Below are 22,932 nucleotides of genomic sequence, written 5' to 3' on the forward strand. Positions count from 1 at the left end.
CCTCTCTGGTAAACAAAAATACCCTGAAGACTAACAGGAGCACTCATTCAAGGGTACTACGACTATGCTTGCACCTCATGGTACCAAAGCACCTCAAAGGCACTAAAAACAAGATTACAAACATCAGAAAACAAAGGTCAGATTACTGCTTGACCTTACTCCTAGAACCCACCTCACCCCTGCCCATTTTGACAACCTAGGATGGCTTAGAGTAGACGACAGAGTACAGCAACTTGCAATGGGCCTGGTCTACAAGATACACTACACCACTAAGGTACCCATGTACATGTCGAAATACTTCCCAAAGGTCAGTGAATACCATGACCACACCACCCGAGGGAGTTCCACAAATCATGTCCAACCCAGATTCGGCTCAAACAAGGGACTAAACACGTTCCGCAATTATGCCACATCAATGTGGAATGCCCTACCCACAGCTGTAAAAAATGTGAATCACTACCCACCTTCAAAACCGCTCTCAAAGAGCACCTACGGGAGGCTGCAATTCGAAACTGGCCCCCGAAATAAGACAGCCTAGTCAGATTTTGCACACGGCACGTATTCATAAACAAACCATTTGGACTTCAGTGTTTATGTGGTGTCACACCAAAAAACTAATTTCCATGCGTGGTCCTGCATGTGAGAAATGTGTACAAAATGACAGCTTGCTCGTAAACTCTCTTTTCTACTTAAAGTTTAACCTAAATATGTTTGACATTTTAAGCAGGAAGTAGGATATGAAATAGCTGGATCTTGAGTCATATTTGATCTGCAGAAAACTGTCAACATAGTTTGACAGTTTGATCTGAATTTAGTTTGATCATTCATGCACATTTCCGGTGTGCGGAGTTGGGAAGTGGGAGCAGCTCATTTGCATTTAAAGCTACTGACACAGAAACAGCCTGTCGAAAACAGGACTGAAACAGCAGGGCATATTAGAGACATGCAAGAATGCATAATCTGAGTGCTATTTTCAGCAAAAAGCAACCGTTTTTTGGGACCTCCTATATTAACTTGTTGAAAAGGAGTCTAATATGGGACCATATTAGAATATTAGGAATGCAATTATTATCAGAAGGTAACAAAATCGGTATCTGAGACAACAATATATCAATCTAGCCCTAGTGTGTGACAAATTAAAGGAAAAACCTAAATAAAGTATCTTAGTAAGGTGTTGGACTACCACAGGCCACCAGAACAGCTTCAATGCGCCTTGGCATAGATTCTGCAAGTAGTGGAACTCTACTGAAGGGATGGAACACCATTCTTCCATTGACATTCTCAGCCACCTGAGATGGGTCAATAACACTTAAAATCATTGGTAAACAAACGTAGTGCTGAAAATATACACTTTGACTGCTGTTTTGATAGGGTCATTACACTTGGCTACATTTGAAAAAAAAAAACGCAACATTAATTGATCTATTTACATTTAGTCATTTAGCTGACGCTTTTATCCAAAGCGACTTACAAGTTCTGTACGACAAGTTTTGAAATTTATTAGAAGGATAAGCCCCTTGAGATATGCCATCTCGTTTTCGAGGGGGTCCTTCAGGAAGTCATCAGGAAGGGTACAACTCTATCAGCTGAGGAACAATGTTCATCAAAGTGTTGAGTGTTACAGTGTAGGTTAGTTTATTAGGACAAGTGCATGACAGTAAGGTTAGTTAGGGTTAGAGTTTTTATTTTTTATATTATTATTTCAGATAATGGTTGAAGAAGTGCGTCTTAAGTCGACGGCGGAAGATTGGACGGGTTTCGGCTGTCCTAACTGGGGTGGGTAGTTCATTCCACCATTGTGGGGCAAGGGCTGAGAATAGGCGGCATCTCTTTGATGACCCACCCGGGGCTTGGATAGGAGTAGGTCTGAGGCGGCCAGAAGATGCAGAGCGTAGGGGTCTTGAGGGTGTGTAGTTAGAGACCATTGACCGGAGGTAGGCGGGAGCGGTTCCCTTTGCCGCACGGTATGCTAGGTCGAGGGCCTTGAAGCGGATACGTGCAGCAATGGGGAGCCAGTGCAGGTCCCTAAGAAGTGGGGTGACATGGGCCGACTTCGGTAGGTTTGAGATCAGGCAGGCCGCTGCGTTCTGAATGAGTTGAAGAGGCTTGGTGGCAGTGGCCGGGAGGCCAGCGAGCAGTGCGTTGCAGTAGTCGAGGCGGGAGATGACCGTTGATTGGACGAGGAGTTGGGTGGCTTATTTTGTCAGGAAGGGGCGGTTCCTTCTGACGTTGCTCAGGAGGAATCTGCAGGTTCTGGTTGTCGCTGCGATGTGAGCAGAGAAGTTCAACTGGTCGTCGAGGACAACACCAAGGTTCTTGGCGGTCGGGGACGTGGTCACAGCTGCATTCTCGACTGTGATGGAAAGGTCGGTCAGGGGGGATGATTAGGCCGGCAGGTGGAGCAATTCTGTTTTAGTTTGAGGTGGTTGGTCGTCATCCAGGCAGAGATGTCGGACAGATAGGCCGAGATCCGCTCAGAGACGTGGATATCTGAGGGAGGGAAGGAGAGGAAGAGTTGAGTATCATCGGCATAACAATGATACGAGAAGCTATGAGACGTGATAATGTGTAGAGGGAGAAGAGAAGGGGTCCTAGGACCGAGCCCTGGGGGACACCCGTCCGCAGGGGGCGGGTGGCCGACAGGGTCCCTCTCCATGACACTTGGTAGGAGCGGTCATTGAGGTATGATGTTAGCCATGTCAGCGCAGAGCCAGCCACTCTCATTCCTGCGAGGAGGATCTGGTGGTTGACTGTGTCGAAGGCTGCAGATAGATCTAGGAGAATCAGGACAGAGGAGAGGCCTTTCGCTTTTGCTAAGTGAAGTGCCTCTGTGACCGCAATGAGGGCCGTTTCTGTGGAGTGGCCAGTCCGGAAGCCAGACTGATTAGGGTCTAGGAGGTCATTCTGTAAGAGATAAGCAGTAAGTTGGTTGGATACAGCACATTCAAGTGTTTTAGAAAGGAAGGAGAAGAGAGACAGGACGAGGGACGATGCCTATGACGGTGTGGTTCAGGGTTGGTTTTTTATGAGGGGCGTGACTCTGGCTTGTTTTAGGGAGGTGGGGACCACCCCCGAGTTGAGTGAGGAGTTGATGGTTGCAGATAGGAATGGAAGGATGTCCGGTGCTATCGTCTGGAGGAGTGGGGAGGGTAGCTGGTCCAGCTGGCATGTAGTCGGACGGTTCGACGTTACCAGTGTCAGGGTCTCTGCTTCTGTAATGGGAGAGAAAGATGACAGAGTGAAGGATGAGGTTCTCGATTCAGTATTTGGAATGGGTGGGGGTTGGGAGAAGGCGCTGCGGATGTTCTCCACTTTTTCCTCAAAGAAGATTGCGAAGTCTTCGGCAGAGAAAGATGAGGGAGGAGGGGGTGGGGAGTGAGGAGGGAGGACATGGTAGCATGCAGTTTGCGAAGATTCTTTGCAGAGGCCTCGATCCTATGGTGAAAGAAAGAAGCTTTGGCATTAGTAATGGTTTTGGAGAATGTTAACAAGAGGTTGTGATATGTGTCGATGTCAGCAGTGAGACTTGACTTTCTATACTTCCTCTCAGCCGCTCTCAGGACCTGTCTTTGTTCTCTCACTGCATCCGTCAGCCATGGACTGGGTGAGGAACGGCGGGCAGGTTTGTCAACGAGGAGACAGAGCTTGTCGAAGGAGGTTGCAAGGACTGAGAGGAGGGTGGAGGTTGCTATATCTGTGGGGAGAGCAGAGAAGGTGTCACTCCGAGGTAGAGCGGATAGTATGTCAGAGGAGAGGGTGGAGGGGGATAGGGAGGGCAGGTTGCGTCTGAGTGAGACGGTTTGAGTTGGGGTGAAGACCTTTCGGTTAAGCATGAGTTAGTGAGAAGGATATGAAGGAATGGTCAGATACATGTAGGGGAGTTACCGTGGTGTTAATGATGCTGGAGTTACGGGAAAATATGAGATCCAAGGAGTTGCCTGCTTTGTGGGTGGGAGGCATAGCAGTGGGAGTCAGGTCAAACGATTGTAGGAGGGAGACCACTGGGACCGACTGAGATGAGCCAGGCAGGTTGAAGTCGCCCAATAGAAGGAGAGATACCACAAATTTTTCTATGAAAGAGATACATTGGGAGGTTTTGTATCAGGTTTTTATTATCAATTACTAACGTCCTCGTACGAAACCCTTCAACTAGACAATGTCTGGAGGAGGGATATACCAGACCTGGAAAATGACTTTGATTGGCAAGGAGCCTGGGCAAATGTCCGACTTACATCAAGGAACCCGGATCATCAACAAATCAATCTGAACTATATTCACAGGACATACTTGACTCCTATAAGGCTGTGCAAAATGGGGCTTATACAAGACTCCAAATGCTCCCAATGTACAAATGGGGACGAAGGATCATTTATGCACATGTATTGGGACTGCCCACCAGTTAAGGCATTCTGGAAAGATGTGTCCCAACAATTATCAATACTCGTATTTTGGAATATACCTGTACACCCCGCGGTATTGCTATTGAATGATGTTTTTGAGTTTGCAGTGAACCCACAACTAAAAAGATTGGTTTTATCGGGTATCACAGTAGCTAAAAAACTGATTGCATCACGTTGGTTTCAACCGGAAAAAATGTGCCGGAAAGTGTGGTTTCTTACATATCTTGATGTGATATATCAAGAAATATCAACAGCAAGAATTCTGGGGCTCAATGAATCCAAAATGTTAATGTGGTTAGAAGTGGTGGAGAGAATAAAAGCTAGCCTATAATGGTGATGTCTGGTTAGGAGTGAGGGATAATGGAGGTACTATCCAAGAGGGGGTCCGGGAGGGGGGGATTTGAGCTGGAGCATATGTGTGTAGGGTTTTAGAAAATAGGTATTAGGGGTATATTATATACTAACATTTATATAATTGTAACTTCGCTGGATATACACGGTATACGGTTAAAATGTTATTATTGACTATTTTTGTTTTATCCTGTTTCTGTACTTGCATATATTTTAACCACCTTTACTGAAAGTTTCATTATACATTGTGTGTTGAGTACTGACTTTTAATAAGTTTTGTTTTGCAATAATAAAAAAAATTAAAAAAAAAAAAAAGGAGAGGGGTACCATCTTCCGGTAAGGAGCTTAGAAGCATGTCCAGCTCAACTGTGAAGTGATCGAGGGGACCTGGAGGGCGATAGTGTGTAACAATGGTGAGATTGAAAGGATTAGAGACAGATACTGCATGATATTCGAGAGAGGAGAGTGACAGTTCTGGGAGTGGTGTTAAGTTTGTAGCCCATGAAGGAGACGTCATGAGGCAAGTGCCTCCATCCCGTCTGGAAGGTCGAGGTGTGTGAGTGAAGTTATAGTTTGTAGATAATGCTGCAGGTGTTGATGAGTTATTGGGAGTTATCCAGGTCTCAGTTAGAGCCAGGAGCTGCAGATTTTGACTATGGGCGTAGGCAGTAATGAAGTCAGCTTTCTTGACTGCTGATTGACAATTCCATAAGCCTCCCTGTACTGTGACAGGTGTATTAGTGGCTGTAGGAGGGTAAGAGAGATTAGCCGGGTTGCTAGCAAACTGGCGTGGATCATGCGATATTAAATCTGGCCCGTACCGGGCCTGTCGGGCTTAAGATTCTACCTCTCGCGTGTGTGAGGTAGAGAGGGAGCGTGAGACTGTTCGGAGTGAGTGTTGTTCCTCATTTGTCTTTTTGACACTTTCAATTTAATTCAGTCTATATTATCTATATCTATCTAACTAAACTAAAAGTTAGAACTCTCTCACTGCAATATTCATTCTCCCATACAGTAGCCTTTCATCAATCATGGTCTAGCTGTCAATCATGATCTATCCATCTATCAAACCCCCCACAAAGAAACATTTACTTAAGCATTACATCACGCGCAGGAGTGTGTTATACTCATTAGATCACGCCTAGGGGCGTTAGACCCCCCTAGGCGTGATCTAATGAGTATAACACACAACTTCAAGTGATTTAATGCTTTTATACAATGGCCTAATTCACCCAACCTTATTGCTATACAATAAACACACAGTAATTGAAGCATAATGGAGATTTATTCAAAAACAGAAAAAGTAGATCCAAAAACAGAAAAAGTTGATCCAATGGGCCGTGCCCACAAAATGCAACTGAACAAGTCATGCAGGACAAGTTATGCAGGATGATTATGGTTATTTACATTTTATTTACATTGATGGTAACATTCCCGGTTATAGTGCAGTTTGAGAAAAATGTGTCGTTACTTTGCCTCTTGGCTGGAACAGAATTCTCAGAACCGTCTGCAATGCGCTTTTGCGCAGATGAGCCTGCAAGAACATGGCTATAATTTTGTCTGTCTTCAAAATTTGGGGTCCAATGGGGCGGCTAAGTGGCGCAGTGGGCAAGGCGCTCGCCACTAACGCAGGAGATGCTGGGTTCGAGACCAGCTCTCGGCGTTGCTTCCGGCTTGGCTGGTCGTTCATACTAATACAATTGGCAGTATTAGGGGGTGGGAAAGCCGGTGGGTGGGGATCGGACGTTGTGGACAGCGACTCCTACAGGTCGGTTGGTGCGCCTGTACAGCAGAATCAGGAAGTATCGGGGGCAGCGTGAGCCTCCCACGCGTTACTCCTCTGTGCAGGTGAAAAGATGCAACGGCTGCCTCCTCATGTACCGGAGGGGACACGTGATGCAAGGCTTCGTCCACATTGCAGCCGACCAGTGGGAGGCATGGTCTAACAACGTTCGAGACAGGGGAGGGTAGAATTGGATCATACAAAATTGGGATGGGAGAAAAATAGAAAATGGGGAGAAAAAGTAGATAAAAAAAATATATATGGGGTCCAATATGATTGAAGGGAAGACTCACTTCAATTTTTTTTTTTTTTTTTTACGTTTAATTAATTTATCATCTCTCTATATAAACGTAACTAGCGTCTGTCTTTCTTTCGCCGGTTAAGTTTAGGCATTCTTTCGGAGTTGGTTAAGGTTAGAGTTTGTTTTAGAGCATGGCAATAGAATGCCTGTCTTTCTTTCGCCGGTTAAGTTCTTTCGGAGTTGGTTAAGGTTAGTTTGTCTTAGCTTAGAGCATGACAATAGAATGCCTGTCTTTCTTTCGCCGGTTAAGTTTAGGCATTCTTTCGGAGTTGGTTAAGGCTAGAGTTTGTCGCAGAGCATGGCAATAGTTTAGTCTTTCTTTCGTCGGAGCAGCAGCCTATTTCCGCTCTGCCGCGGTCACATGGGCGTCGTGGCCAATCAGAGAAACGCGAAGCACTCTTGGGCTGGCATTAATATAGACGCATGCGGGACATCGAGTGAAATCGCTTCGTGTGCCAGTGTCCTTTTGAAGCAGAGGGAAGTACTACAAAGAATGCCATCCAACAACACACTTCATATAAATCCCACGATTTATTATTGTTTTGACAATGGGTCATGACAAACCAATTACATAATCCAACATGTGTAAAAAACGAACATATTCCAGTTGACTATCTTTTTTGAATGAGTCGTTATGAAGAAATCAATACATCCATTCATAAAGATTATTGTCCATCTTGGTTTCATTCTGAAAAAGGAATGAACGGCGGAGTCATATATATAAAAAAAAAATATATATATTCGGTTGTGGGGTCACGTGGAGTGTGTTATACGATATCACAACGTTTAACTTGACTGTTTCAGCCAATCAGAATCAAGATATTTGCATGCCATTGTATAATAGTTAGTAGTTACTTGTCTAAAGCATGTGGTTCTCATCCTTTTCAGGTTTGCGACCACTAGAAACAGAGGGATGCCCAAGATTTTGCGTTTTGTTTTAAGGGCAGAGTACTTTAACCACACTACCACAGCAGTACTTTAACCATACTACCACAGCAGTACTTTAACCATACAACCACAGCAGTACTTTAACCATACTACCACAGCAGTACTTTAACCACACTACCACAGCAGTACTTTAACCACACTACCACAGCAGTACTTTAACCATACTACCACAGCAGTACTTTAACCATACTACCACAGCAGTACTTTAACCATACAGCCACAGCAGTACTTTAACCATACTACCACAGCAGTACTTTAACCATACAACCACAGCAGTACTTTAACCATACTACCACAGCAGTACTTTAAACACACAACCACAGCAGTACTTTAACCATACTACCACAGCAGTACTTTAACCATACTACCACAGCAGTACTTTAACCATACTACCACAGCAGCCTGATGGTAGTATTTTATTCCTTTCAACCTCAAAAAGGGAAACTAAAATCGATCTGGACTTCTATGCCAGGGACGTTTATGGGGATTTAGTGGCCCATTAAAGACTTTATTAGACCGCCGTGTAGTCCACACTATTCCATGGTACTTACAGAACCTACCATTAGTCAAAGCCTAAGGGCCTACACAGAGATAATCCAATAGAAGAGGCAGCAGTAAAAACAACAGAGTATTCTCAGGGGACCATCTAGGAGGCTCATGGAATCTTTAAATTAAATAGACAAACATATTTAGGTGGGCTGTAATATATTTTGGCAGACAAAATTGTTACACTATTTATTATGATAAAAATGACCACATGTTGGAAATAAACACCAATACCCTCTAAAATAATAATAAATAAATAACACAAGATGGGTCATTACCTGCACTTATATATTTTTTCCTAATAACCCTTTTGGTTACCGGTAATCTCTGTGAAGAGAGCCAATAATTCTGGAAGTCCCTTTCTGCATCTATAACCTGCTATTAGGGATGGCCCAATCAGATAGGATAGATTGGAGCCGACCACAAGCATATTAATTTATCAGTATTGGGTATATTAAGCCCAATCAAATTCAGATCCTTTTTTGTAAAAAGCATATTTTACCTACATTGAAATGGTTTAATATACTTGAAGTGTGCACTGTGCTGCTATTATCTAGGAAAATACAAATATCGGATCGGGACTCGATATCGGCAGATACTCAATATTAGTTCACTCTTGGGGGCAGAAAAACTTTTCACCTACAGTACTTCCAATTTTACCGTACAAACCATTTTACTATAGCTATATACAGTAACACACAAAAACATAAAACCATTTACTTAGCAGTACAAATCCAAACAGAAGTCAAAACGGACAACGGCAAAGTAGGAGTGAATTCCACTTACCCTCAGTCAGCAGTGATCGTATTTGTTCCCATCCCCTGGTGAGAAGAACACCATTGAAAACACACAGCAGCTGTAAATCTATGAGCAGCACTCACACCTTCACCTCAGTGTTGGGGCTGTACAACCTCACTGCCTCTACCTCAGTGTTGGGGCTGTACAACCTCACTGCCTCTACCTCAGTGTTGGGGCTGTACAACCTCACTGCCTCTACCTCAGTGTTGGGGCTGTACAACCTCACTGCCTCTACCTCAGTGTTGGGGCTGTACAACCTCACTGCCTCTACCTCAGTGTTGGGGCTGTATAACCTCACTGCCTCCACTCCTCAATGTCTTTTCCCTCTCAGTCTGTGTTCCCTCTCTCCTTCTACACTCTCTCAAGATAAACTGAGCAGCAGGCAGCAGCAGTTAAGACGAACGGTGGAGAAGCCACTGTAGCATGAGGAGAGAGGAGGAGAGGGGAAGAGAGATGAGGAGAGGGGTGGGTGGGGGCTATCACAGCAACAACACACTTGTCCTGATAAAAACCCATTAAGACAGACGGTGAGTGAATGAATGAGACAAAGAGAGCGAGACAGTAGGGGCTGCATGATTAAAAGCCACATAATTGTCCAAATTTAAGTCTATCTGTATGCATTTGTAGCGACCAAAATTACTGGGGCCAATATGGAGGCAAATTACTGTGCAAGAGAGAAATTACCTTACAAACTTGAAATTGGTGGAAAAATAATGACTGCTGTAAATGTTCATGATTTCAATATTAGTGTGGATAACAAAGCACAGAGTTAAAGGATGGGACATTCAAATCCACTCAGACATATTCATAATTTAATTATGCACTAAGAAGAGTTGCGTTCAGCAGACAATTCTATCAAATACGCTCATGACCATTTTAGAAAGGGCCATTTTCATTTTCAATAATACGTTGTTTCATAATAGGAGAGTCTGACAAAAAATATCTTGTATCTCAGACTGCTGCTGGCCAAGTGACCTATTGAAAAATGATCTTTATTGAACCCTGACCTAAAATGACCTGTTCTTGGGCTAACCATAAAGGGCCATAAACTATATAGAAATGTTCTAACCTGACAACATACACATTCTAAATAAGCCCCTTTGTATTTTCTGTTGCAGTGTTTGTTAATACGATTGCTGACCGCAAATAAACAGGAGCCAAAGCTGTTCCCCTAGCAACAGAATATTTCTGAAAAGGTCTATAGCGGTCAAATCAATGTGCATTCATTAACTTTAAAAGGTTTTATAAACCCAGGTCCACTGCTTTTGAAGAGGTACTGTACTGTAGGCTATAGCACTATGAAATACAAAATGTGATTCCGAGGGTTGAAAAACTGAAGCCTAAGCTATCTTAAGATGGAGTTACTGCTAGCATATTAACATATTATGGAAAATGGGTTTTGTTTAGTCTTTGTATGGATTTGACATTGTGAAATGTTAATTTTGGTGCTGGGGACATATGACAAATTACATCGTCATTTTTATCATAGGTACACTTCAGTGTGGAGGCGGAATCTAAAACAAAAATCCAGAAAATCACATTGTATGATTTTTTTAAGTACTTCATTTGCATTTTATTGCATGAAATAAGTATTTGATCACCTACCAACCAGTAAGAATTCTGGCTCTCACAGACCCGTTAGTTTTTCTTTAAGAAGCCCTCCTATTCTCCACTCATTACCTGTATTAACTACACCTGTTTGAACTTGTTACCTGTATAAAAGACACCTCTCCACACACTCAATCAATCAATCAGACTCCAACCTCTCCACAATGGGCAAGACCAAAGAGCTGTCTAAGGACATCAGGGACAAACAAATCTCACATCGTGGGGCATCGATGATCATGAGAAAGGTGAGGGATCAGCCCAGAACTACACGGCAGGACCTGGTCAATGACCTGAAGAGAGCTGGGACCAGTCTCAAAGAAAACCATTAGTAACGCAATACGCCGTCATGGATTAAAATCCTGCAGCGCACGCAAGGTCCCCCTGCTCAAGCCACCACATGTCCAGGCCCGTCTGAGGTTTGCCAATGACCATCTGGATGATCCAGAGGAGGAATGGGAGAAGGTAATGTGGTCTGATGAGACCAACATAGAGCTTTTTGGTATAAACTCTACTTGCCGTGTTTGGAGGAAGAACGATGAGTACAACCCCAAGAACACCATCCCAACCGTGAAGCATGGAGGTGGAAACATAATTCTTTGGGGATGCTTTTCTGCAAAGGGGACAGGACGAATGCACCGTATTGAGGGGATGATGGATGGGGCCATGTATCGCAAGATCTTGGCTAACAACCTCCTTCCCTCAATAAGACTTTTGGAAGAAAAATAGTAAAACAAATATTACTCTGGTAGGAAGACATCAACATTGACAGGAATGCAAAGAGAGACTGCAGACTCCAGGGACTAGGAGTGATGACCGACATCATCGGTCAAACGGTCATCAATCAAAACCTGCTTTTTTTTTGCTGAGATCTCAGTTAACCTGGTGCTCCTCCCCTGCATGAAATGAGTTCTCAGTTAATCAATGCCTAATACACATAAGGGGGGGGGGGGGGGGGGGTGGAGACATATTAAGGATATGCGGGAATGGAGACATATGAAGGATGAGAGCAGTTAAGTGAAACGATGCCCCCGGCTGAGAAAGGAGACTGGGGGGAAAAGGGAATAACAAAATAAAAGGAATAAGCGCAATACAATTAATAAAAAATCCAAGACTTTTATTTAGACAACATATTCAAATACTATCTGCCTGGACAACAAAGTGTCTAGAAGCCATGGTTGGGCCCAAAACTGCCTGATGTCCCCAAGCCTTTCTTACACATTTTGAACAGAGAGTGATGTGATCGGTCTGACACCCTCACAGCTGTTGAGGAATTATGCTGTTGTAAAAACTCAGCCCACAAACATGAATAAAACAAAAGTACAAACATTACTCTACCAAACTCTATCAACACACAAAATCCTTAATAAACATTGCATCATATTATTTATCAAAATTCAAAATAAAAATACACCCAAGACTAGGAGTATTTCATTTATTTGATTATTTTTTGTATTTCTTTATTTTCTAGATTTCCTGCCAATAGTAGCCTGGAGCCTTAAACAAAAATACACGTTTTCACTTGACACGTCTCATAACAGTCTGGCCACTACCACACACACACACACGAGTCTTATCAACATTGGTGGCCATCAGGACAGGGCTGATATCTCCAGTCTTCAGACAGACCCTGAGGTAGCAGAGAAGAGCGGCAACAGAGTGCAGCGCAGAAACCAAACCGTGTTAAAAAATTATGAAAGAGTGTGTTTGTGTGTGAGATTGTGCGTGTTGCTCTCTTTATGAAGCCTGTGCAGAAGACTGCAGCTCTTTGACGGTGTGAGGGTATCGTCCATTTTATGTTTTCTTTTCAAACGCAGAATGAAGACTCGGGACTAAATAGTGGGCTGTCTCTTGAGTTAGCAGAAGGCATTCACCAAGCACAGCTGGTTATTGTTTAATTTCTGAGGAGTGAATGAATTAAAAATCCAGGAAAATGTGGGAAAAAATGAAAATGTCTATGGCTTTCCTCTCAGCTTCCCCTCACCTTCTCTACACATATGCAATATAGTGTACATGTCTGTCTACTTGTGTTCTTCAAGGGACAACCGAGTAGGGCTGATAAGGCAGCATCTTCTGTCGTTCATTCATTGCGTAAATCCATGTGGGTTTGACAAAGCTAATATTGCCATTCTCCATCAGTGCCTGTGGAAGAGATACAAATGGATAGGGGAAAGAAAGAGATGGAGGAGAGAGAGATAGAGAGATTAAGGAGTGGGCAACAATAATGCATTTAGTAAAGGACATACTTAAAAGGCCTTAAAAGTCTGAAATTGAAAGTTTCCCACTGGTTTCAGCACACATCTGACTAGATGTCACGTACAGGGGAGCGCAAATAGCCAGGGTTTTTAGGGATTTGTCACAGAGAGCAGCGCTGCACTGTACTGTACGCTTGCGCTTTACTCGGTGCAGCGAAAAGACGTCGAGCCATTGGGAATAATGAATGAAAAGGGGGTTCTCTGCCTATCTTCCAGCAAACTGCAGCTGAATCAGGTCCTTCTCAGCTCAGGGACAGAAAACTTCAAAAGGACAAAGGGGGCTGGAGCACACCGATTAATTCCCAGCATTTAATCGTGCAAAGAGACTTAACATTTTGACACTACTGTGTCTTCATCTTCGGCTCTGATGGAGACACAGTGGTGTTGAAATGTTTGTCTCTTTGCACAACTAAAATCAGTGTGGTCCAGCCCCCTTTGTCCTTTGGAATTAATGAATTTCAGAGCTCAGAGCGGTGCCTTTGTCACATCCTATCTGAAAGGGCCATAAGAGAGAATGATCAAACTCAAAATAGAACAGTACTAGGGCAGTGCCCATTCAAAAGGTGGGCACTTGGGAGCACGTTCCCGTTGGGAACTCGTGATCACTTGGGATCCGGAAGTGCCGTTTGCAGCATTGCTGTCCAAAACGTGCCCAATTGTAACACGTGTCCGTTTGGAACGGGCTGATTGCTTGGGCTTCTCAAGAACCGCATTACCGCTGCTTGCAGTGTTCGGGAAACGCACATCCCATCAACTTCGATTAGACACTGAGCTTACTTGGGTCCTCAGCAATACACCCGCAGAGTGTGAAGTTGATCGGATGAGCGCTTCTCGAGATACGCAAAGGACAGACAGGAGCATTATGGCTATTTAAACTTATGATGTATGCTACTACTAGGGGTGGAACGGTACGCATTCGAACCGTACACAGTTCGGTACGACCTCCACGGTAATAGGGGTATGTGTGTATTGTTCGGTAGCCTCGAGCTAGGCTAGCTAGGCCACAAGAAGAAGCTTCTATCCCCAGGCCATCAGGCTGCTAAACGAACAATAAACACTATGCAACAACCATCAAATGCACACAGCACACACACCCACACTCACTTAAACAAACAACACACTGCAGCACCCACTCTCCACACTTTAGATCACACAAACACACTTTATATTTATTGATAAAGGATTTGCACTACAACTCGTACACCTACTGTACTGTAAATTGTACCTAAATTGCACCTCATCCTATTTCTGCCTTGCACTATATAGTATTGTATATTAGTACACTACACAGTATTGTATATTATATGGTAACTCAGTTACGTCTACTCTGCATCGAACATTGTACATATGTCTATACTGAACACTGTGACCTCATTTTTTTTTACTTCTAATTTACATGCTATACTATGTTATTTTATTTCATACTTATCTTGTCTTGCACAGTCTCTGGAGCGTAACAGTAAGAAGCATTTTGTATAAAAGTATTCTGTACTTCTGTATGACAACTATTAAAGAAACTTGAAACTTGAACTTGAACTAACTTTAGCCGCGAGCTAACCGTGGAAACGCTCACAGCGAAGTGACTCCACGACACCAGAGTGGGGAAGGGGGGTATCAAAGATAACCGTTTGTGTTCAATAACGAGCCAGGAGACTACGGCACAGTTGACACACACACTCTAGTCTCCTGGCACGTCTGTATTGCCAACCCATAACGACATTTACATCCTGGTCCCTGCTGGGACGTACCAACTCCACACACCACTGTGGTGGGGTTATATAACATTCCCCATTCCCTTGTAACATCTCCTTTTTTTTTCTTTCTTTTTTGATAACAGTTCCTTAGTGCAAATCATTATTAACACATTAACTGCCACGCTTATATCCCATCAATGTATGATCACTGCCACCAGTCTAAGTGTAACTGAGGGGTTACAAAACCCTGACTGTATTAAAGATTGTGATAGATTAAACCACTACTACATATTATTATTATTACTTGCCATACAGTACAGTTATTATGGCAGACACTCAAATAGACGGCACGGTGACAGAGATATCATTTACAGTATTTTATTATTAAGCAGAGATACAACTGATAATTACTGGGTCGCTCTTTTATGGCGAATGATATTAGAATGTCAGAGTATCAAAGTCAGTGGGAATGAATAATTCCTAGGCTAAGGATACTAGACCGGGACGCTGCATGGCGTGAGATGGCGATATAGGGGGGCAAACGAGGGTATAGCTGGAGACTGGTGATTTCCTCCCACAGAGTAGTAAGCTCCAGAGGAATGAAGAATAGACGGATACTCCGGCTGGTCACTTGAAGAAAGGGGTTCTCATACGGATCCGGTCCTTGTAATCCAAGTGCTCGGTAGCAGGGTAATAGCTGTAATCCAATGCCCGATAGCAATGATGATAGCCAGCCAGCTTCGTCCTCGAAGCTAGCCCGATGCAGATCTTCAGGGTAGTTAAATCCAAACGACAATGGTATTAACGATGCTCTTCTCCACGGTACTACGTTTCCACAAGTCACTATAATCCACCAACAATGGTTCTACAATATCAAAGTAGTATCTAAGGAGCTACTAGTTATCCGTAACGATACGCCGCGGTAGGTTCCAATGCTCACATGTCCAATAGTTCTGCTGCTAGGTTCACCTCGTGTTCTGATACTAATTACGTTAAGTCCACACACACTTGCTAAGGTTCACACTAGTTACTAAACGAACAAACTGCTTGTTAATGCTGCACACCGAACGAACTGCTGTAATGACGAACTCTTTACTTCACGTTAGGTTAGGTCGAACTGCTGCTACTTTACTTCGGACGAACTCTAAGGACGAACTGCTGCTGTTTGCGCCTTCCACAATATATACTTAGAGTGCTTTCTAGGGCGCATCTGAATCTCTTGTCCGGAATCAATGCGCTGGCCAAGGGCATGTCTCAACTTGTCCAGACTCGTCTTTGAACTTGTCTGAGGGGCGCGATTCTTGGCGCCGCCAGAGTCAAGGGCGTTATCCAATGAGGAAAGCGAATAATGCTATGATTCAAACGGAGGCTTAAAGGGATATAGCTTATATATATAAATAATATACAAGTTATATAAAACAATAAAACGTAGATTCTCAGTGTTAATCTGGCCCTTCACAACACTAAGCCTATGGAGATGTTCACCTTCTTTGCAGGGCTATAACTTTTTAAATTGTATTGCTAAATTGACATTACTATGGCCCATTCAACATCGATTATCTATCGTTCAGGATGTAGGAACGTTATACTTTTTCATTCATATATTCATACGAAAATACCGTCTAGAATATAAGTATGTTTTTATCGTTTTCTGCAGTAATTCCTAGAACGCTAGTTATAGGCCTAAACGCATAATATAGATTATCGATTGCAGTTTATTCGCGATACACGCTATATAAAAAAATTCAACTGAATACGATCCTAAACGTTATGACTCATCATGCGCGGATGAAAGGGGGGGGGGGGGGTCGTTTATAATTCCGTGATCGTCAGTAAATGCTTTATGTAGTATGGGTGTTCTGAAGGTCCAGATTAACACTGAAAGTCTGCGTTTATTATTTTGTATAACTTATATATTGTTTATATATATAAGATATATATCTTTACGTCATCTGTTTGCCTAACAGTATTCATCATTCGCTTATTGTATATGTCCCATTCTTAACGCCGTAGGCGCCAGTGCGCGCGCCCCTCTAGACATGTTTCCGAACATGTTCAGGCATGCCCGGACAAGGGAGCTAGCGCATTGATCTGTACAGGTGAACAGGCGGAGTCCACAGGGAACTAAGATAGAGTGTGTTGTGGAGAAGACGTTCAGCAGCAGCATTAACAGGAAAACTAGCAGAGTGAGAGAGAAGACGTCTGGTGCAGTTGTACACAGACCGAGAGCAGCGTATCGTTATAGAGAGCCGTACGGCTAATTAGATACAACTATAATATTGTCGAGCCATTATTGGCACAGTATAGTGACTTGTGTAAGCAAAGTAACGTGGAGAGACTTATAGTTGAACCCAGCGACGTTCTGGATATAACTACTCATTGGAGACCGCCTGCGGGTTAGCTTTAAGTACAAACGGAGCTAACTACCGGTAGCTATCATCCATGCCAACAGGCTTTTGGACTACTAGCTATTAATCCTGCCATCGGGCGCTAGGAATACAAGGACCGGTCCGTACGAGACCCCTTCTCCCAGCGACGACAGGATTATCCCACCAGTCTACAGTTTCTCTGGAGCTCTAGAGAGAACCACCGTCTCCAGCCACCATCTTGCTTTTCGCTGTGCCGCTTCGCTCCGTCTCACTCCATTCAGAGCTCCACCGGTCGGGTATCCGTAGTATAGGAACTATAGTTACCTCTGACTTTGTTGCACTGACATTCTATTATTAAAAGAGAACCGTGATATATAATATGTATGTTGCTATGACTATTAAAATGCTTGTTCAACTTGTATCACTGTCCCCGCGCCGTTAATAGAGTGTCCGCCATTTTGTGTACTTATACTGTCTGGCCATTAACATATTCTTTAGCAGTGGTTTAATCTAACATATCTCAATACAGTCAGGGTTGTGTAGCCCCTTAGCTACAATGGGTGATATATTGATCAGAGCGGTTTGCATTGAAAAGAATAAACCATCAAGCTGAAAGTAACGTTACTGTCCTCTTACCATTCGCCGATGAGACTGGAGGAAAAAGATCCCACTTATTTGATGTCGATCGACTAGATCCATTTCCGGTTTGTATGGCGCAATAAACGCCCAAATCATATCAATTATTGAGTTATGGCAGCGATCCATATACACGGATGTGTGTCTAGAGTCCCGCAACAATATGTGACTGCCGGACAGAATTCCCAGATGCACCGAGATCACTAGAGATCCATTTCCGGTAGTAACTCGCCCGATCATCCACCAGGTGGCGGTATTGAAGCATTGCACGGTTGTGCCGAGTCCCACTGTCTCAGCCGAGGCTGGGTGAGGGAATTATGAATACCATGGCGAAAAAATTAAATATGATCTCAATAACGTCGTACGCCGTGGATTGGCGGAATTCGCATGACCTTGAAACACGTCGTACAACGTGATTGGCGGTGAATGTGTTAATACAAGAAACCCCATAAACGTCCTTATTTAAAACCCTAATCATATTTTCTGTGACTTTTCCTTTTTGATAAGAAAGTCTAGTGCTGGTTGAGCATATGCATACTTTATGTTGATGGCCTTTGTCTATAATGTGGCCACAAAAATGGAAAGGTTTAACACTTTGACAAATGTTGCATATATTTTTCAGTCCGTTCGGTCTTTGTGTGCCAAACATTATTTAAGGCAAACCGCTGTAAACTATAATTTTTTTTCAAATAAATGAGAAGCATGTTTACATTTTTGGAGTGTTCAATATTATTTTTATAAAAAACAACGTATCGAATCGAACCGAAAACCGTGACCACAAAACCGTGATACGAACCGAACCGTGGATTTTGTGAACCGTTCCACCCCTAGCTACTTACTACATTTGGTCTACTGGAACTGCAGGGCTGCCCTGAATGCAAATTGTATGAAAATACTCCAGATTATTCCTCATTCTTTTTTTTTTGATCAAATTTTTTATTATTATTCACATGAAACAAGACAACACATTAACCACAATCACAGTACATAGAACTTCACAAGAAAATAACAAAAACAATAATAATAGACTAACAATTATACAGACAAGAGAAAAGAAAACAGAGTTCAACCTTCTAAATTTAATTCCAAGGGGTACTATCTAATAAATGGTCTTTCCCAGTGTTCAGCCCCGATTCCCGGCCGTGTGACCCTATATTAATAAAACGTACATCTCCAATCCACCACAAGGACCATTTTTTGAGAACACGACCCGAAAACAGAGCAATGAATCTTCATGAAAAAACAAAAACCTGTAGAGGTGTTCCATGGACTCACAGAGACCGTGTAAAAGTGGCCAAACAGTGAAGAAATAGTTAAATAGCTGCCCCCCCATAATATCCCAGCTAAACTCAAGATGACAAGACAAAAAACAAGACAGACAAAACATTTCCTCCTCCCCCTCCCAAGAGACCGCCGGACTCACCCGAACACGCACCTCAACCCCGCTCAGCCGCACACTGCGGTCTTTACCTTCTCAGCTGCTGCGAACCATAGGTCAATTCCAGCCTGCCCCACCCCAATCACCCGGGCTGTGGATATCTCAAGATAAATCACATCCAATAGAGTTAGGGACCAGTTAATCATTGTAAGCTTCTCAGGCTCCTTCCATCTCATTGCTATTAGCTTCTTCGCTGCTGTGACGCCCGCTAGGACAACCCTTTTCAGTTGTACGGACGCGGGTAGTGTCGTTATATCGTTCAGGAGTAGCGTAACAGCTGTGAATGGGATAGTTAGGCCACACAGATCTGAAAGTTTGTCCGTTATTGACCTCCAGAAGCGGGCCACTGGTGGGCAATCCCAATACATATGCATATAAGTGCCAGTGGCCTTTTGAGAGCACAAAGTGCACCGAGAGTCGGTTATCAGTCCCATAGCATATAGCTTCCTAGGTGTAAGATAGGTCCTATGAATATAATTAAAATTAATTTGCTGGTGATTGGGGTTGCGGGAAGATAATGCCACATTTGCCCAAACATCATCCCAGTCAAACTCGGGGTCCAACTCCGGGATATCCACACGCCAGATTGTATCCAATGATACATTTTTATACGTGGATTGAATTAAGAGCGTATAAAAGTCGGAGACAAACCCTCTGGATGTCGTCCTGTCCACTATGAGCCTGAGGAAGGGGTGTGGGTGCAAGGCCTGAGCCCACGGTACGCCATGCGCCCTCAGTGCTGACCTTAGTTGAAGGTAAAGAAAGGACTCGCCGGGAAGATCATAAAATTCTCTTAAGTCCTGAAACGCACAGAGGCCGTTCTTATCATAAATATCCTCCAGAGTATGCACTCCCCTCCTTTGCCATTGAGGAATATTAACCGGCTTGTGTCCTACAAGTAATTGCTGGTTATTAAAAATTGGAGAGTCCAGGTGCCATGGGCATTTAACCCCACACGACCTCTGTACATTACGCCACGTTTGGATCACGTGAGTTATGATCGGTCCATACCTCAGCCGGCATTTCGAAATAGAGACAGTGGAGTACACTACATCCTGCAATCTTAGCGGAGATACCGCCGCCGCTTCTAAGGAGCGCCACGATACAGCCTCTACAGGGTCTAGCCAGCACATCAGAGGTCTCAGTGAAAGGGACCAGAAATAAAGTTTAAAATCAGGGATTGCGAGGCCCCCATCTTGTTTTCTACGTTGAGTAGTAGCCCTTTTGATTCTCGGGCGTTTGTTATTCCAGATAAACTTAGATACCATCGATTGTACCTTGCGCCAGTGGTCTATTGGAGGGGGCAGGGGGAGCATTGAGCTAATAAAATTTATCCTAGGCAGGATGTTCATTTTGATTATGGAAGCCCGGGCTTGTAAGGAGTTAGGAAGGGACGACCACCTGTCTAGATCCTGGCGTATTTTATCATAAGTACCCGTGAAGTTGTACTTAGTAGTTTGGTTCAGCGTGGGGAATATCTCTATGCCCAAGTATTTAAAATGTTCTACTATGGGGATATCAGCTGGTAGTCGTACCGCCTTGGCCAGATCATTAAGAGGTAGGCAGGCTGATTTGTTCCAGTTAATCTTAAAACCTGACAATTTACCAAAGTCGTCGATTATCCTCAATAATTTTGTGGCCGACCGGGAGGGGTCGTCCATGAAAATCAGCAGGTCATCCGCATAGAGAGCAATTTTGTGTGGAGTATTGTTGACCATTATGGGGACGATGTCCTCCGATTGCCTAATAAATTGGGCCAAAGGTTCGAGGGAAAGCGCGAACAGTCCCGGGCTCAGAGGGCAACCCTGTCTAGAAGATCTGGAGACTGGAAAGAGTGTGGAACAGTTTTTGCCTGTCAGTATCATCGCAGACGGCGAGGCATACAGGACTTTAATCATATGAATAAAACTCTTTCCAAGACCCATGACCTCAAGTACCTTCCACAGGTATGACCACTCAAGTCTGTCAAACGCCTTCATGGCATCCAAAGACAGAACTGTGGATGGAGTTGTATTGTCTTTACTGTTATCGATTACATGCAACAGCCTCCTAAGATTATCTGCAGCCAGACGCCCCGGGATAAAACCAGTTTGATCGCAGTGTACCAATACAGACATAAATCTCTGCAGGCGACGGGCCAGCACCTTGGCAAACACCTTTAAATCGGCCCCGAGAAGACTCAAGGGTCTATAGCTACCACAATCATTGGGATCTTTGTCCTTCTTGAGAAGTAAAGAAATCAACGCCATATTGACATCTCTTGAGAACTCCCCTTGTTCGATAGCGTAATTGATCATATCGAGCATCAATGGACCCAGTTGGTCCCAGAAAGCTAAATACACTTCGGGTGGAATACCATCCCAGCCTGGTGCCTTACCCCTCTGCATTTCAACAATCGTCTCCCTCAATTCTACGAGAGTAATCGGTCTCCCCAGTTCCTTGGCCTCTTCCTCAGAAATGTGGGGTATCTCAAGCCCGCCAATGAACGATTCAAATTTAGAGTCATCAAGATTACCCTCTGAGCTATATAACTGTGAGTAAAACTCTTTAAAAGTGTCATTGATCTTTTTCGAATCAGTAGTGACTGCACCCTGGCTCGTCCTAATCGAGGGGATATCCGAGAAATGATCATTTGAGCGTATTTTCATTGCCAATAGATGGCTAGGTCTGGAACCGTGAAAATAGTAATTTTGTCTTGTCCTATGTATCAAGAACTCAGACTGTTGTTTAAGTATGGAGTTTATTTCTTTTTTGACTATCTTACGTTGTGTGTTTAGTCGTTCATTATAGTTAGTTTGCAAGGATGCGTATAGGTCCGCATATAATGATTCCAGTCCTTCTAGCTTTTTTGACCGGGATTTTCGCAAATTGGAGGCAAATAGTGTGACATGACCCCTGATAAATCCTTTCAATGCGTTCCACAGGACCCTAGGGTCTTCTACTGTGCCAACGTTGATCTGCAAAAATTCAGCTAGTTTACTCCTGAACTCAGAACAGAAGTCATCGCTCTTTAGCAAGGTCGAATTAAAACGCCATCTGGGAGCTCTTGCGGAGAGCCTGCCAAAGGTTGCCGTAAGGAAAATCCCCTTGTGGTCTGAGAGAGCCAAGGGAACCAATGAGACATCGAAACTATCAAACATATTAGGGGACGCGAATGCATAGTCAATTCGAGAGAAGCTTTTGTGTCTGGCTGACAGGTGAGAGTAATCTTTGAGGGTGGGGTTGCATAAGCGCCAAAGGTCCGTGAGCCCCGTGTCTTTGGCCCACATCCTAAGGGCCTTAGAGGCCCGTTTTTGGTCGCTCGTTTCAGAGGGCCCGGACCTATCCATCTCCGCATCCCAGCACGCATTAAAATCGCCACCCACAATGAGAGCGTATCCATTAAGTTCCAACATATTCTTCGTGATTGTATTATAGAACGCTGAATCAAATGTGTTAGGAGCATACAATGCTATTATAGCCATCTTCCTATGCAAGAATTCAACTTTTGCTATAGTAATCCTTCCCTCCGTGTCCGACCATACATCCAAGATTTTGATATCAAGGTTACGTCTTGTAACTATGACTACTCCTTTCGTCTTATCATCGGCTGAGGATGAGGAGATAACGTGATATTGCCGATTTGCCAGTCTTGACACGTCACCTACCAATAAATGCATCTCACTAAGGAGAGCAAGGTCAATATTTCTCCTCTTCAATAGCCAAAGGACACTGGCACGCTTGTGTGGGGCGTTAAGCCCTCCTGCGTTCCAAATTAAAATATTCAATTTAGCCATGGTCGAGCTTGTATAAATGCGTAGAGAACATA

The 22,932-nt window shown here is 43.7% G+C and overlaps 1 protein-coding gene across 2 annotated transcripts in view; it reads right to left on the bottom strand.

Moving 5' to 3' along the window:
* Nucleotides 1-11,832: 11,832 nt before the first annotated feature.
* LOC311245773 (DNA repair protein XRCC1-like) overlaps nucleotides 11,833-22,932 on the bottom strand; it is a 122,285-nt gene continuing 111,185 nt past the window's right edge. Inside the window, exon 17 of one of the 2 annotated variants that reach the window (XM_084335753.1) lies at nucleotides 11,833-12,874. In XM_084335753.1, the coding sequence (XP_084191879.1) occupies nucleotides 12,767-12,874 (108 nt within the window). In that variant the 3' untranslated portion in view covers nucleotides 11,833-12,766. The remainder of the gene's footprint in view (nucleotides 12,875-22,932) is intronic. The other variant, XM_084335754.1, reaches the window with a different exon arrangement.

The sequence above is a fragment of the Notolepis coatsorum genome, assembly GCF_963971535.1.
Source record: "Notolepis coatsorum genome assembly, chromosome: 19".
Taxonomy (NCBI): domain Eukaryota; kingdom Metazoa; phylum Chordata; class Actinopteri; order Aulopiformes; family Paralepididae; genus Notolepis; species Notolepis coatsorum.